Consider the following 13,628-nt stretch of genomic DNA (forward strand, 5'->3'; position numbering starts at 1 on the left):
TACTCATGAGACAACGAAATGGAAAACAAAAACAATGCATTGTATGTACACTATGATTGCAACTACAAAAAACATGTATGGACAAGGACAGAAAAAATAAGCTCAAATTACAAGGATTATGTCAGGATGGTGGGATGACCGGTGATTTTTATTTTTTTTCTTTTCTCTGAAGCCTAAGCTTCAGGAATGTTAATAATATTATTCATAAAGCAAAGCCAATCCTACGGGGTGGTTTCCATCTGGGGGAGCCCCGGGGTGGGGGCCCCTCACCTAGCCTAGAAGTTTACACCAGCCTGGAGCTGGACACTTCTCTCTGCCGCTCATTAGTGCAGAGAGTTGGGTGAGAGGGAAGGGTGGAGACAGTCCCAGGATGTGGGTGACTGACAGTTTGGAGTCTGTCTAGGCTGCGGCTATCCTATGTCTTCTCTATCTGTGTGGCTGGTGCAGCAGCCAGCGGCTAGGGCCCAGGGCCAGCCATCCGAGGAGGCCAGGGCTCCAAGAGCAGCAGTTCCAGCCCCAGCCTGCCCGCCTGCCCGCCTGCCCTCCCCCTACCTATGGTGACGTCCGAGGAGCTGTGCGCCTCCAGGAAGCGGTTGAGGTGATGCCAGACCTTGGGAATCCAGTCGATGATTTTCACCAGCTCCATGTTCCGCATCCGCCCACTGATCTCCGTCTCCATGAGCTTCCGCCGCAGGAACCGACCCAGGAAACCCTTCACGGGCTCCGTGTGGTTGGCGCAAAGCACCCACCTGGAAGTAGTCACAGATTTTCCACGACAAAGCCCATGGTCAGCTTCATGAATCAAAGCTCGTTAGAGCTGGAAGGTGAGTATGCTAATACTGAAATCGGACACTTCTGAACACTGCACATATACATGTTTACTTATTTTTAGTTTATTTTTTAATTGAAGGATAATTGCCTTACAGAATTTTGTTGTTTTCTGCCAACAAAACATGGATCAGCCATAGGTATATACCCATGTCCCCTCCCTCCTGAACCGCCCTCCCATCTCCCACCCCATCCCACCCCCTGAGGTCGTCGCAGAGCCCTGGTTTGAGTTCCCTTAGTCATAGAGCAAATTCCCACTGGCTCTCTAGTTTACATATGGTGATGTTAAGTTTCCATGTTACTCTCTTCATACCTCTCACCCTCTCTGCAGCATGTGGGATCTTAGTTCCCCGACCAGGGATTGAACCCATGTCCCCTGCATTGAAAGTGCAAAATCTTAAGCCCTGGACCATCAAGAGAAGTCCCCACTGTATGTATAGTAACTCATGATTCCTCACAGCAACCCTGCGCTATGGATGTGATCACTACCCATTTTATAGATAGAAATTCCGAGGCACAGATGGAAAAATCTTACTTGTCCAAGATCAAACAGCTAGTCAACAATCTCAGAAGAGCTAAGATTAGCGCCAAGACAGTCCAACTCCAGAGGCGGAGCTCTGACCACTTAGCCGACTGCCTCTTGTGCTGTGCCAGGCCCAGGGCTGGGCTGTGGGGCTGACCGACGACAGAGACACAGTCCCTGTCCCCCAGGAGCTCACAGTCTAGCGGAGGAGGGAGATAAAAGGAATGAGACCTGACGAAACCTGGGGAATCAGGGAAGGCTCCTCAGAGGAGGGGACGTCTGAGCTGAGAGCAGAGGGGCCGAATGGAGCTGCTCCACGAAGCACGGGGGAAGCAGGAGGAGGAGCAGGCCTTGGGGTGGTGGTGGGGTGGGTGGACGCACGCTGCAGCATCAGCAGGGGCGTGAACAGCGTGGGGCGTCTGGGAAAACTGCCAGAGGTTGAGGGTAACCAGAGTTTAGACTTGACCTGCCAACCCAAAGGGGCTTGGCTTTCATTCTGGGGAACCATTCAAGGACTTCTTGCATTAGGGTTTAGGGTCAGGTTTGAATTCTAGAATGTTCACTCTGCCTGTCACTGATACAGGGGATGGCCTGCAGGTGGCCCAAGGTCCAGGCAGGCATACTGGTTAGAAAATGACTAAAACAGTGTGCTGGGAGATGGTGTAGCAGTGACAGGGGAAGAAGGGTGGGGCAGGGGGAGGTAGAGAATGATCCTGAGGGACATTCAAGAGAAAGCATGGACGAGACCAGGGTGTCCTGGATGCAGAGATGAGCCATGATCTTAGTGACCTGAAGGAGTTTGTATTTCTTGGATAACTACAATTCAGATCTACTTTCAACAGAGATGCCAGCAGAGTGGCCATGAAAATGATCTGGGGGAAGGAATCTCATCCCGAGTGATAGCTCTTCAACCTTATCTAAGGGTCCAGGCAAGAGAGGAGTATACGGAGCCAGCTAGGTGTCAGGGCAAAGGGCATTTTGCAATGGCAAAGGCAAGCAGCCACAGCTGAGCATAACAGACCTCCCACCCTATAGCAGTGGGGGAGCTCAGGACAGGGCTGGGGCAAAGGGTTCCCAGCGACTGAAGCTTGAAGGTCAGAGATCCCACCCAGTGGAGACACTCTAAGGAGCTCTCATTGCTCTGCGTCACTTGGGACACAGAGATGAGCCACTGGTGATGTGCAGTCCGCCTGCCTACAGCCCCTGATCAGAGCTGCCTCCCAGGTACCAACTGCTACATAGCATCCAAGAGACCCGGGCTCTGCCACTGACTGGCTGTGTGACCTCAGCAAGTCACCTAATCTCCCCATTTGTAAACTGAGAAGGATAAATTTAATGACTTGAGACCTTTGTGAGAGTCCAGTGAACTAAGCTGGGAAAAATGAGCATCCTTCCAGGCATGTAACAGGTACTCGAAAAGGGGCACCTTACCTGAAGTTGTGATGAAGCTGCAGGTTGGGAGTAGAAGAGGTAGCCTGGTTCATCGTGCCAATTATGTAAGGGCTGTGGGGGAAATGAAGGATGACAGAGCTGAAGAGGGTCCCGGTGCACCTAAGCACATGGCTACTGGCTGCTGGCTGCCCCTCCCACAGGCCCCGCCCCACGCCACGCGCATGCGCTGCTCTCCTGGGGCCGAGAGGTCCAGAGCCGCCCTTACCATCTGTGGTCCTTGCAGTTGAGCAGCCCGTTGAAGATCTCGCCCAGGGAGCTGACGTGATGCAGATTGTCCAGGATGATGACGAGAGGCATGTCCACGGCATTGTTCTCGCTGGCGCACTGGTCAGCGAGGTTGGACAGGTACTGGCGCAATTCCTGTGGAGGCCAGGGGAGAGAGGGGGAAGGAGCCCGTGAACGCCTCCCAGAAGATGCTCGTGCTCCGGGCGTCGCCTGGGCCGGTACCGGCAGAGGGGCTCTTCCTGAGGCCACTCGGGGATCACGTGCTGATCCCTGAAGCACTACAAGGCTTCAGTCTGGGTGCAGAAGAATGCAGGCTGGGGAAGTGTCAGCTCTGCCTTCTGGAATTCTCCAGGCAACAGGAAACCCAGCCAAGGGCAGACACTGTGAGGGTGCCCAGGCATGGTTCTGTCTATGGTTCATGATCATGGTTCATGATCTATCACTCTCTGGAAGTGCTGCCCCTTTTCTTGATATTTCCTACTATTCCAGCCTCCCAGGAAGCTCCTGAGGGCAGGCGCCTCATGCATTTTTGTACATCCACAGCATTGCCTGAGAGGTGCTTACAGGGAAGCCCTCGGTGAATCAACACGGCAAAGGATGCCTCCCTGACATGACCTGCTGATCAGTGTTGGGGCAGACAGACAATGAACAGGTGCAGGGGAGCCCATCTCTGTGCACAGGGGTTCTTGAAAGGTCTGGGTAAAAGGGTATGCTTTGGTCTTCACTGTGAAGAATGGGCAGGGCAGTGTCTGGAGCTGGGAGTAGAACAGCCCAGCTCGGCTGGAGCAAGGGGCACATCAGAAAAGGAAGAAAAAGAAGAATGTGCAATGGGGAAAGACCGAAACAGTGAGCTAAGGACCAGCCACTGAAACCAGAACCACTATCTGATGGTATTAGTGTCACGGTGACGATGGGCATGACCTAGCGCCCCTAGGCATGACTTGGGGGTCTCACACATACAAACTCCTGTGGGTGGGTGCTGTGACCATCTTCGTATTACAGATGGGAAGCTGAGGCATGCCTCAGTCAAGTGACCCGCCTGAGACCACACAGAGGTGGGGAGCAGGGCTGGGCCTCCCTTTTAAGTCAAAATGTGGCTTTTAGCAATAGAAGAAGCCCAGCTTTTAAAGTTACTAGCTAGTTTCCCTTCTTTTAGCTCCTGAGGCTCGGAGCCCTCCCTCCCGTATTCAGGCTTACAGGGTACAGCTGGGGGCCGGCCGAGGGGAGGGAGAGTGGGCGCTGAAATCGACAGCCCCCGCCATGTGCCTGGGATCCTCTTTCACTGGTCCCAGGAGAGGGTGCCTTCCCTGAGCTTATTCTTAGAGGGTCTTGGTTCAGGGGGCTCTGACCACTTCGCTTAGCCCTGCCCTTGTAGCCACGTCACTTTGGGAACTTGAGAATGGAGTCGAGTCCCAGCCCCACACAACCTACTGAAACAGATCATCTGGGAATGAGGTCTGGGCCTTGCATCTTCAAGGATGCCAAGTGATTCTTAAGGTGGAAAAGTCACTTCGAATTCACCTTTGATCCCGCAGCCCCTTTGCAAAGAGGCAGTCAGTGAAATACCCAGCAACAACCACTGCATGGATAATAAACAGGGTTAAGAAGACACCTCATAACCCAGGCTGGGACTAAGGCAGACTGTCCAAGCATTTCCACTGCTCCCCAAGAGGCAGAATCAAACCTGTCTGCTGACTCGGGTTTAAGACATTGACTTGAGCTGCTCAGTACCAAATGAGTAGCCTTACGTACGTGGCCATTGGCCTCAAGCCTCAGTTTCCTCCTCTATAAAATGGGATCATGACAACTACTTCCTTGAAGGTCCTGTTGTGGGGAGACCCCCTTACAGGGGCCTGTAAATGACAGCTGTTGTTCATATTGTTATTGTTGCTCCACAAAAGGAGGTTTCATTTTGGAAAAACAAGAAATCCAATAGGCATGTGATGAATTCTTGGTAAACTGAAATGGAAGCATCTGGGTTAAAGAACTACCAGCATTGAGCATCATACCCAACTCATAGCAGGGAAGTAAGAAATAAACAATTGGGTTGGGCAAAAAATTCATTCAGGTTTTTCCGTAAAACCCGAAATGTACGGAAAACCCATAAATTCATACAGGAAACCCGAATGAATTTTTTGGCCAACCCAATATATCGACTTGCTGGTGAGTCTGGGGTCAGAGCCTTCCTTTCTGCTAGATCCATTCTGACCTCCCTCCCCAGGCTTTTACAACCAGCAAAGGTGAGCACTGTAGGAAACGCTGCTTTGCCATCAGGGTGGTGGTGGCCTCAGCAGTTCTGAAAGGGCCAAGCATCGGCCTCCGAACGACCTCCTCACCTTGCTGGACTTGTGGTCCACGTTGAAGGTGGCGATGACCCCGTCGGTCAGCTCCCGGCCCTCCCGGAGCACCAGGTACTCTGACAGCCGGTTGGCCAGGTAGGTTTTCCCGGTGCCGCTGGGCCCCGAGAGGATGATCCGCCGGTGCTCCACCAGCAGGGACACGTACCGCTGCAGGATGGGCTTGGGGATCAGGGACTCGAACACCAGCGAGTCCAGGCTGTTTTCCGCCAGCCCTGTGTTTGAGAGAGGCAGGAAGTGTTCACAGCCTGGCAGAGAGGGCGGCTCTCTGTGCCTGCCAAAACCCCGGGCTATCCCTTTCCTGGGCAGCCCCCTCATCGGGGACCCCAGCCTACCCAGGGACACGGCAGGCTTCCTGTTCACCAGCAGCCTGTGCTTTGGCCCCTGGCTGGGCTGCTGGTTCCAGACTCAGGTTTGCCTTTCGTATCTGGACCCTTGGTTCTCATCTGTCCTCTGCACAATGCCTAAGACTCTGGGCTTGGATTGTTTGTCAGGATTTACCATTAGCGGCGGTGCTCGCTTGGATCTATCGTGAATCTCCCGTGTCTAGCTGGACCCTTGGGCTGCCTCTTCACCCTGTTTCTCCTGCGTGCCAGATGCCTCAGCTGCCTACACTGAGATACACCATGAAGGTATCAACACTTTTATTAATAAAATGAGGAAAAAGGCAAGCTGGGACCACTTGATTTGGGGATGTTTACTGGCAGACCAGATCCGAGCCTCTCCCACAACAAGAGGAAAAATACATCTGTCCCCCTCCTCTCTTGGAACAACAACAACCCAAGGTTGTTGGCTTTCTAAGAGCTGTTTTCTTGATTTTATTCTCAAGAGAGGATCCAGCCAAGATTACTTGTCCAGAACCTCAGGTAATTCTATTAAAAAAGCACCTCAACTTTCAATGGCTGAGTCAAAGATCTCTTTTGGTAAATGTCACATTGCACTTGAAAATATGTGGGTTATTTTCAAATATCTCTTGATACTGATCTCTAACATAATTCTATAGGGATAAGAGAACAGACTCTGTATGATTTCAATTCCTTTACACCATGAAATTTTTGCACCTTGTTTTATTATGTCCCTAGATATGTTCCATTGTTTCCTGGTTTATAGTCTATAGGAAACATTAGAATTTATATTCTGCTGTTGTGTGAAAACTGTATGAATCCTAATTATGTTGAATTGGTTTATGTGCTTTTCAAGTCTACTATAGCCTTCTACTTTTCTGCCTATTCATTCTATTAATTTTTGAGAGTTTGATATTGAAACTCCAACTAAAAATCTCAATTCATCTGATTAAAAAATAATTGCAATATATAATAGAACTATGTGTAACTTTGTTCTATATTTTCCAAGTCTCCTGTAAATGTGTTATCATACTTTCATAAATTAATTTTTTTCAAAGTACCTCAAGAAACCAGTATATATAGGCAAAAAATAAGTTGAAAAGAACTTATTCTGTTTTATAATAGCATTTTCCATCTACATAATTAATTCACTACAAACAGACCCCCATAATGCAATTATATGCTTGTTTCCAATCCTCCTCAACCAAGGACAGCAGCTAAATGCAGTGACTATTCTAGAAATGGCTTCCCTAGTGGCCTAGTGGTAAAGAATCCACCTGCAATACAGGAAACACAAGAGATGTGGGTTTGATCCCTGGACCGGGAAGATCCCCTGAAAAGGAAATGGCAACCCACTCCAGTATTCCTTTTTCACTCTAGTATTCTTGCCTGGGGAAATCCCATGGATAGAGGAGCCCTACCGTCCATGGGGTCTCAAAAAGAGTTGGACAGAACTTAGCGACAAAACAAAAAACAAATCACCCTGATGAAGGATCCCAAATGACATCTGGGTACAGGTCTAAAACCTGCCTAAAACTGGTCTCAATAGAGCCTACATTGGCTCAAAGCTCGATGCAAAGTATGGAGGAAGGGGTGGGGTCTCCTGTCTAAACTTAACAACAAACGCAGGGCAGGGATTAAAACATACTGAAACCCCCCTCTCTGCTCTTTGGCGCTATTTCAGCCTCTTGCCATAAACTCCACAGGAGTGAGTACTTTGCAGACGAACTCCCTTCAGAGCACATATAGCCACAGTCCCTGCCCCAGTACCACTGAAGTGAATCATCTGCAGCTCACGGATCTCTCTCAGCTCAAATCCTCCGGTGGTTTTTAGTGCCATGAAGGCCTAAGTGTCAAACACTACAGGGGAACTGAAGAGTCAGGTATCACATATAAACAAACCCGAGCTGACCCCTGGAGATGCTGAAACAACCTCATGTGCTGACAGCAGCGCCAGCTGCAACTCCATGGTGGGGTGGCCCATTTGGGAGGCAGATAATCCTGCCACTGTCTCTACAGAGGTTTGGTCTGATCTACGTAACAGGTCACTCCTTTTACCGGTCAGCGTTTGCAGTGTTCACCTGCGCGCCAGCGTGGACGAAAGGCAATTTAAGGTCATGGTATATCAGGCTTTCCTTAAAGGGTCCTCGGGGTGGACAGCTGTTGTTTGGGTGTGCCTGGTAGCCCTCCCTCCTCTCCTTGCAGTGGGGCTCTTCTTTCTTGAGGGGAGTTCATTCCAGCTGTCCAAGCAGGGCTGACTGGCACTTGCATCTACCAAGGTGGCGGTGTGTGACCAGGCAGAGTCAAGGCCTCTCCCTGTTCCCTGTGACTGATTTGGTGATGGGATGAGTATTTGATTCACAGTGGGCCAGAATCCCAGGTAGTGCTAGTAGTAAGGAATCTGCCTGCCAATGCAGGAGACGTTAAGAGACGCAGTTTCAATTACTGGGTTGGGAAGATCCCCTGGAGGAGGGCATGCCTATCCAACTATAGTCTTCTTGCCTGGAGAATCCCATGGATAGAGGAGCCTGGTGGGTTACAGTTCATGGGATTGCAAAGAGTTGGACATGACTAAGTGACTTAGCATGCACACATGGGCCAGAATCACCCCTAAGAACTTCCTGTTACACTTGTCCTCTTTTAAAAGCTTCCTAAGCTTAGAAGGATGAGTCAGGGCCATTGATCAGCCATGTGCAGAAAGCTCAGTAAATAAGCAAAGCTGAGATAAGGCTGGTCCTGACGGCATTGCTGGAGCTCCTGGTTCCAGCTGTGCTTGAAGTCCATGCCTGGATTTTCCAAGTACCTGAGCCTCTGTGTTTCCTTTTGGCTAAAGCTAGTTTTGAGTAGGTTTCTGTCACCTACAGCCCAAGGCCACAATTGCGGAATGAATGCTAACAAATAAGGCTGTGTATGTGGCTCAAACAGGAACATGCTGCTTGTCCCCAGAGAAGCAAGACCTTCCTTCCTGCTGATGAAGAATGCTGGATGCTTTTGGAAAACCTCCCAACCAGGAAACAAAATTTGCATCAAACAGCTGCCAAACTACAGTCACGATCAATGCCTTATGGGGAAGATAGAAGATGCTGTGAAAGTTGAGCTTAGAACAGTGTTTAGCAATTTCTTCTTTAGGTGGTTCATAAAATATAGGAAAAAGGGGTTTTGCCGTCATATCCATTTGTTTAAGACTGGATCACTCAGCCTCTGTAACAGTTTAAGAGTGAGGACATTAAAGTGTTATGTGTTAGTCGCTCAGTCATGTCCAGCCAGCTCTTTATGATCCCATGGAGTGCCTACATTGAGAGCCTACCAGGCTCTTCTGTCCATGGAATTTTCCAGGCTAGAATACTGGAGCGGGCAGCCATTTCCTTCTCCGGGGATCTTCCCAAGCCAGGGATAGAACCTGGGGCTCCTCCATTGCAGGCGGATTCTGTACTGTCTGAGGCACCAGGGAAGCCCCAGGACACTGAAGGACAGAGGCTTTAGAGAACCCATATGCTCCCGTTCCCCACCCCCAAACTCCGATGGGAGTAATTATTTGGCCGTGACATTTTTTCCCCTCCCAAATACTCTGTGAGTCTAAAGTTCCAGAGAATACACTTTGGCCTGAGGTGTAGCCTCTCTGGGTGATGAGGCAATCGGAGGCTTGAGCAGCACCTTGCATGGGCAGGAGCTTCAGAGTTTCTTCGGGCTGTTCTGAGCGACTCCTCCCTGGCCCACAGTGCACCGTGGTCTCCCATCTGTAGAATGGGACCGCGTTCAAGGCTCGCCAGCAAGAGTAACTCATAGGTATCAGCGGAGCCCCATCTCAACATCAAGATTCCATTATGTCAGAGTCATAAGGCTAATGGGACCTCTTGTTATGTAATTTCAGCAATAAACTAAAATTCTTTGTTTTCAACGGTGGTTGAAAATGCTGAAGACTGTTGCTTAGGTAAGTCTAACTATGGTGGCAGGGGGAAAAAAAAATACAACCCACATTCACACACACAAATGAAATCCTGGCCACGGGTTCCTATGCCAAGTCACAGAACAAAAAGTGCACTTCTGGAAGCTCCCCTCTGCAAGGGGCCGGATTACCTTTGACCACCACGGAGATGGTCGTGTTCTCCCCCACCAGGTAGCCGCAGGGAAGCAGCTCGGGGGTCTCAGAGGTGTTGCTGCGCTTGACGTCCCCGATGCTGTAGCCAAGGACGCTGTCTGAGTTCAGCCCCAGCTGACTCACTGGATCAATGTGAATGATGTATTCCTGGAAAAAATAAAATAAAGACCCCATCAAAGATGTGGGGAAAAAAATCTGTGCAAGACTCACGTTTTCATTGGGTGATTTATGATCATCTTCTCCTCTTCCCCAGCTGATGCCTGAGTTGAAACTGACTTGTGGAATGGGGGGGCAGAAGAGCTGACTTTCAATGGAGGGGGTGGTGTCCTCGTATCACAGGCCCCTTAAAGCACAGATTTATGTGGTTTAGTGATGGGAAGGTGCGAAGCCCTAACAAGATGGTGAACGTGTAGTCTGGAAAAGCAAGCAGGGAAGTTAAGTTCAGCTGAAGTTTTAAAGACATGAGGGCCTGTGAACGGTGCTGGAAAATGCATGAAAATGTACATGAAATTCATGAAAATTCTGATAAGAAATCTCTCCACCAGCCCCTTCTTTTGGCTCAGGTCAAGGGCCATACTAAATGACAAAGGGAACAAAACTCCGGGCTGCTTAAAAAAAAAAAAAAAAAGCAGCTCTAGAGTTTTACATAAACAAACGTGTGTTTAATTTGGAAAGTGTTCCAAATTAGATGAGTGACTAAGAGGTTTTAGGTCAATGACCTTGGAACAAAGTCCACGGGCTCTGTGGAAGCCAAACAACTGAGATGGAATCCTGATAACAAGCTACTGCCTTTAATGGTCTCACTTCTCACGTGTGACACCTCCTTGGCTCTCTTCAGCCTGATCTGTGGTCATTCTAATCCAAGGATGTCCCAACTGCCCACCAACAAAGACAAGGTTCCAGCCGGGGCAGCAGGCTTGGTCTGCCCTAAGCCATTTCCGCCTTTTACCCCGTCTCACTTCTGCAGACTGGTCTGCCAAGATGGGAAGCAAGCTTGGGTCCAAGGACAGAATTTTCTCTGTGTGAAGCCACCTCAGTCTAGATGCTGGGAAACTAAAGCGTACTAGGTTAAAAGTCAGATTTCGAAATCAGACCAACAACTAGACCAATATGGTCTCTGACACACAAAAAATGTGGGCTATTATTAGTACTTGGGGATGTGATGAATGAACACTTCTGGTCACTGACCTACTTTAGGGCAATAGACCAAAAAATGTACCAAAAGCGTCTTTCAAATCACCAACACATCAAGGTTCACCTAGATGCTCATTAGTTATTTCTGCTGTGGCAAACACCCACTCCAATGATGTGATTAGAACGAACGGAAAAGTAACTGTGCCAACATCCTTGATACTAGCCATGGGTCAGAAGTCAATGTCACACATAGCACAAACCACAGACTCTGAAATGTTGGCACAGGACACTGGGCAAGGTGGATTAGAGCCCCTCACCAAAATGAGGGGTGGAAATGTGATGTCTTGGCCCCAGCCCCAGAACACACAGTGTAAGACAAACCCAACAGGACATTCTAAGGTGAAGACAGAATGTGAACATTAGCAGTTCACTTTGAGAGGCTCATGTAATGGTTCAAGGCTGGGGAAACGCCCCTCTCTGGCTGGCCGACTACTGAAAAGGGTGGACGAGAAGAGTTGGTCCTGTCGTCAGTCTGTACTTACCATCCTCCTTCTGTTCCCTTGACAACCAGGTGATAAGTCCCAGCAATGGAAAGATGTGGGAGAGGGGACACAGCCCAAGAAATGACCAGGCTCAGGACACAAACCACCCTTTCCCTTCCCGAGGCCCAGGCCCCCGCTTGGATGGCTGTCTCCACGAACCACTTACTTTGAAGAGCCGTCTAACCACCCCATCAAGCACGTCCCACTTCGTCTTGCCACTAACTCCAATGCAGCCGATGAGGAAGAGGTGTGGTCTGGAATCCTAAGGGTGAGATGTCCACAGGTGAAAAAACAGGTGGATCCTTGCTGACTCAGGTTAGCAGAGGACTCGGATTGTCTTAGAACTCCACCAGTGGCTTGAGAGGGGCTCACAAGTCCTATTTGCTTTAACACCAGATATAACTTGGACTAAATGCAACTGTCTTAAACACTTTCCTCCTCTATCGCAACTCATGGGTCAGGAAGAGAGGGTCTCCCCTCTAGAATCTAGACCCTCTTACTGAAGGTGTACCTCATGTTGATGTAGATCAAGTATCCCCTGTGGGGAATGCTCTCCTCTCCCCTTTCTGCCATCTCTCCCTTTCCCTTTGCTTAAGAACTCACCTCTTCCAGGAAGCCTTCAACGATTAACCCACCAAGCTCAGCACTCACACTGCTTCAAGAGTTCTGTACAGAACTTATATGATGATATATTTTGTACTTGTTTATTCTGAGGTATCAGTCTTATCTATCAAGTTTGTCTCCTTGTTAGATCTTAAATTCCTTTGGGATTTTTTCTTTTCTTCTGTTTTTTAATGATATTGATGTCTTTTCTTCTAATTAAAATTATAAACATGCTCAATTCTGAAAACCAGTAAGACTCAGAGGTTCACACAAAAAAGTTATCTTTTTCTACTTCTTTTGCCTCTCTGCCCACAGAGCTCTGCATAGTAGGGGCTAACTGATCACAATGACTAAAGGAAACATTCCATTCTGTTTGGTTTTAAAATATCTGACATGCTGATAAGAATATATAATTAGGAGGGTAGAGAGAAGTGGGGAGAGTTGGGGGTATATTTGCCAGCTGAGCAACATCAGCAGAGAAGAAAGCGCCTGCCTTGCAGTGAGATGATCTGGCCCCACCACTTGCCTTATAGCTTTAAGTAAGTGATGCTGGGGTCCTGGGTTTCTCAACTGTAAAATGGAGATGATAAAATCTGGGCAGCCAACCTCATCTGGATGTTGTGGTGATCCAGAACAACACCATTTTGGAAAGGGACAAAGTTTTATAAAGTGTTATATCTATCTGTTTATGTTGATGATCATTAGAATAAAAGGCGTTCACAGGTATCATAAGTTATAAGAATGACTTCCCCCTTGGTAATCTATCACTCTACCAGCCGAACTCTGAAAATGGAGCTATTTATTGGATCTTTCTAAACTAGATGATGCTCAGACCCCTATAGCAGCTCCCCTCTTCAGTGAGACTAGATGGATAGCCACACGTGGAATCCTCTGGCAGAGAAGTCTGGCTAGACATGCTGTGTTCCGATGGCCACTATGGGCTCCCAAGATCTCAGAGCCTTTAATAGCATGTTGGCTAAAATACTCAGAAATAATAAGCAAGCAAAAACTTCAAGGGATTTACATTAGAGGCTCATGAGGCCTCTTGCTTGTGTGAGAGGTGGTCATTCTCAGCATCATTTGGATTTAATCAATAACTAAAAATTAGTTTTGATTGTCAACCCCTGCCCCCCACCCTAAAACAGTCTGAGGAGGATATGACCTCTGGACCCTGGAAGAGAACATAAAACTCAGATGGCCGAGCTTCAGCAAATCAGGATGCCCTACCATCTTCACTGCTAGCACTTGTGTGCTCCTGGGCTCGGCCACCTGTCTCCCAGTGTCTACGTGGTCAGCAACCTCTGATGACTGGATAAAACTGGTGCTCTTGGTCAGCCGAATTTGGTCAGCTTATTTCTGTACCTTCTGGGCTAAATGTGCTTAGCTGCCTTTGAAGAATTTTGGGAACATATTAAATTCAGAAAAGCCATTTCTGACTGATGTTAATGTTTAGTTAGATACTTGAAAGTGGGGCAACCTGGACCAATTTTAAGGACTCTTTCTAGATTTTTCCAAACACGA

General features: G+C 48.7%; 1 protein-coding gene across 2 annotated transcripts in view; it reads right to left on the reverse strand.

The window, feature by feature from the left end:
• NAV2 (neuron navigator 2) overlaps positions 1 to 13,628 on the reverse strand; it is a 418,592-nt gene that overhangs the window by 13,440 nt on the left and 391,524 nt on the right. For both annotated transcript variants that reach the window (XM_065937242.1, XM_065937241.1), the window contains 6 exons: positions 11,671 to 11,766; positions 9,807 to 9,975; positions 5,365 to 5,600; positions 3,009 to 3,163; positions 2,783 to 2,854; positions 553 to 749 (listed from right to left, as the gene is read on the reverse strand). In XM_065937242.1, coding sequence (XP_065793314.1) covers positions 553 to 749; positions 2,783 to 2,854; positions 3,009 to 3,163; positions 5,365 to 5,600; positions 9,807 to 9,975; positions 11,671 to 11,766 — 925 coding nt within the window. The remainder of the gene's footprint in view (positions 1 to 552; positions 750 to 2,782; positions 2,855 to 3,008; positions 3,164 to 5,364; positions 5,601 to 9,806; positions 9,976 to 11,670; positions 11,767 to 13,628) is intronic.

This window comes from Muntiacus reevesi, chromosome 5 (assembly GCF_963930625.1).
Source record: "Muntiacus reevesi chromosome 5, mMunRee1.1, whole genome shotgun sequence".
Classification (NCBI taxonomy): domain Eukaryota; kingdom Metazoa; phylum Chordata; class Mammalia; order Artiodactyla; family Cervidae; genus Muntiacus; species Muntiacus reevesi.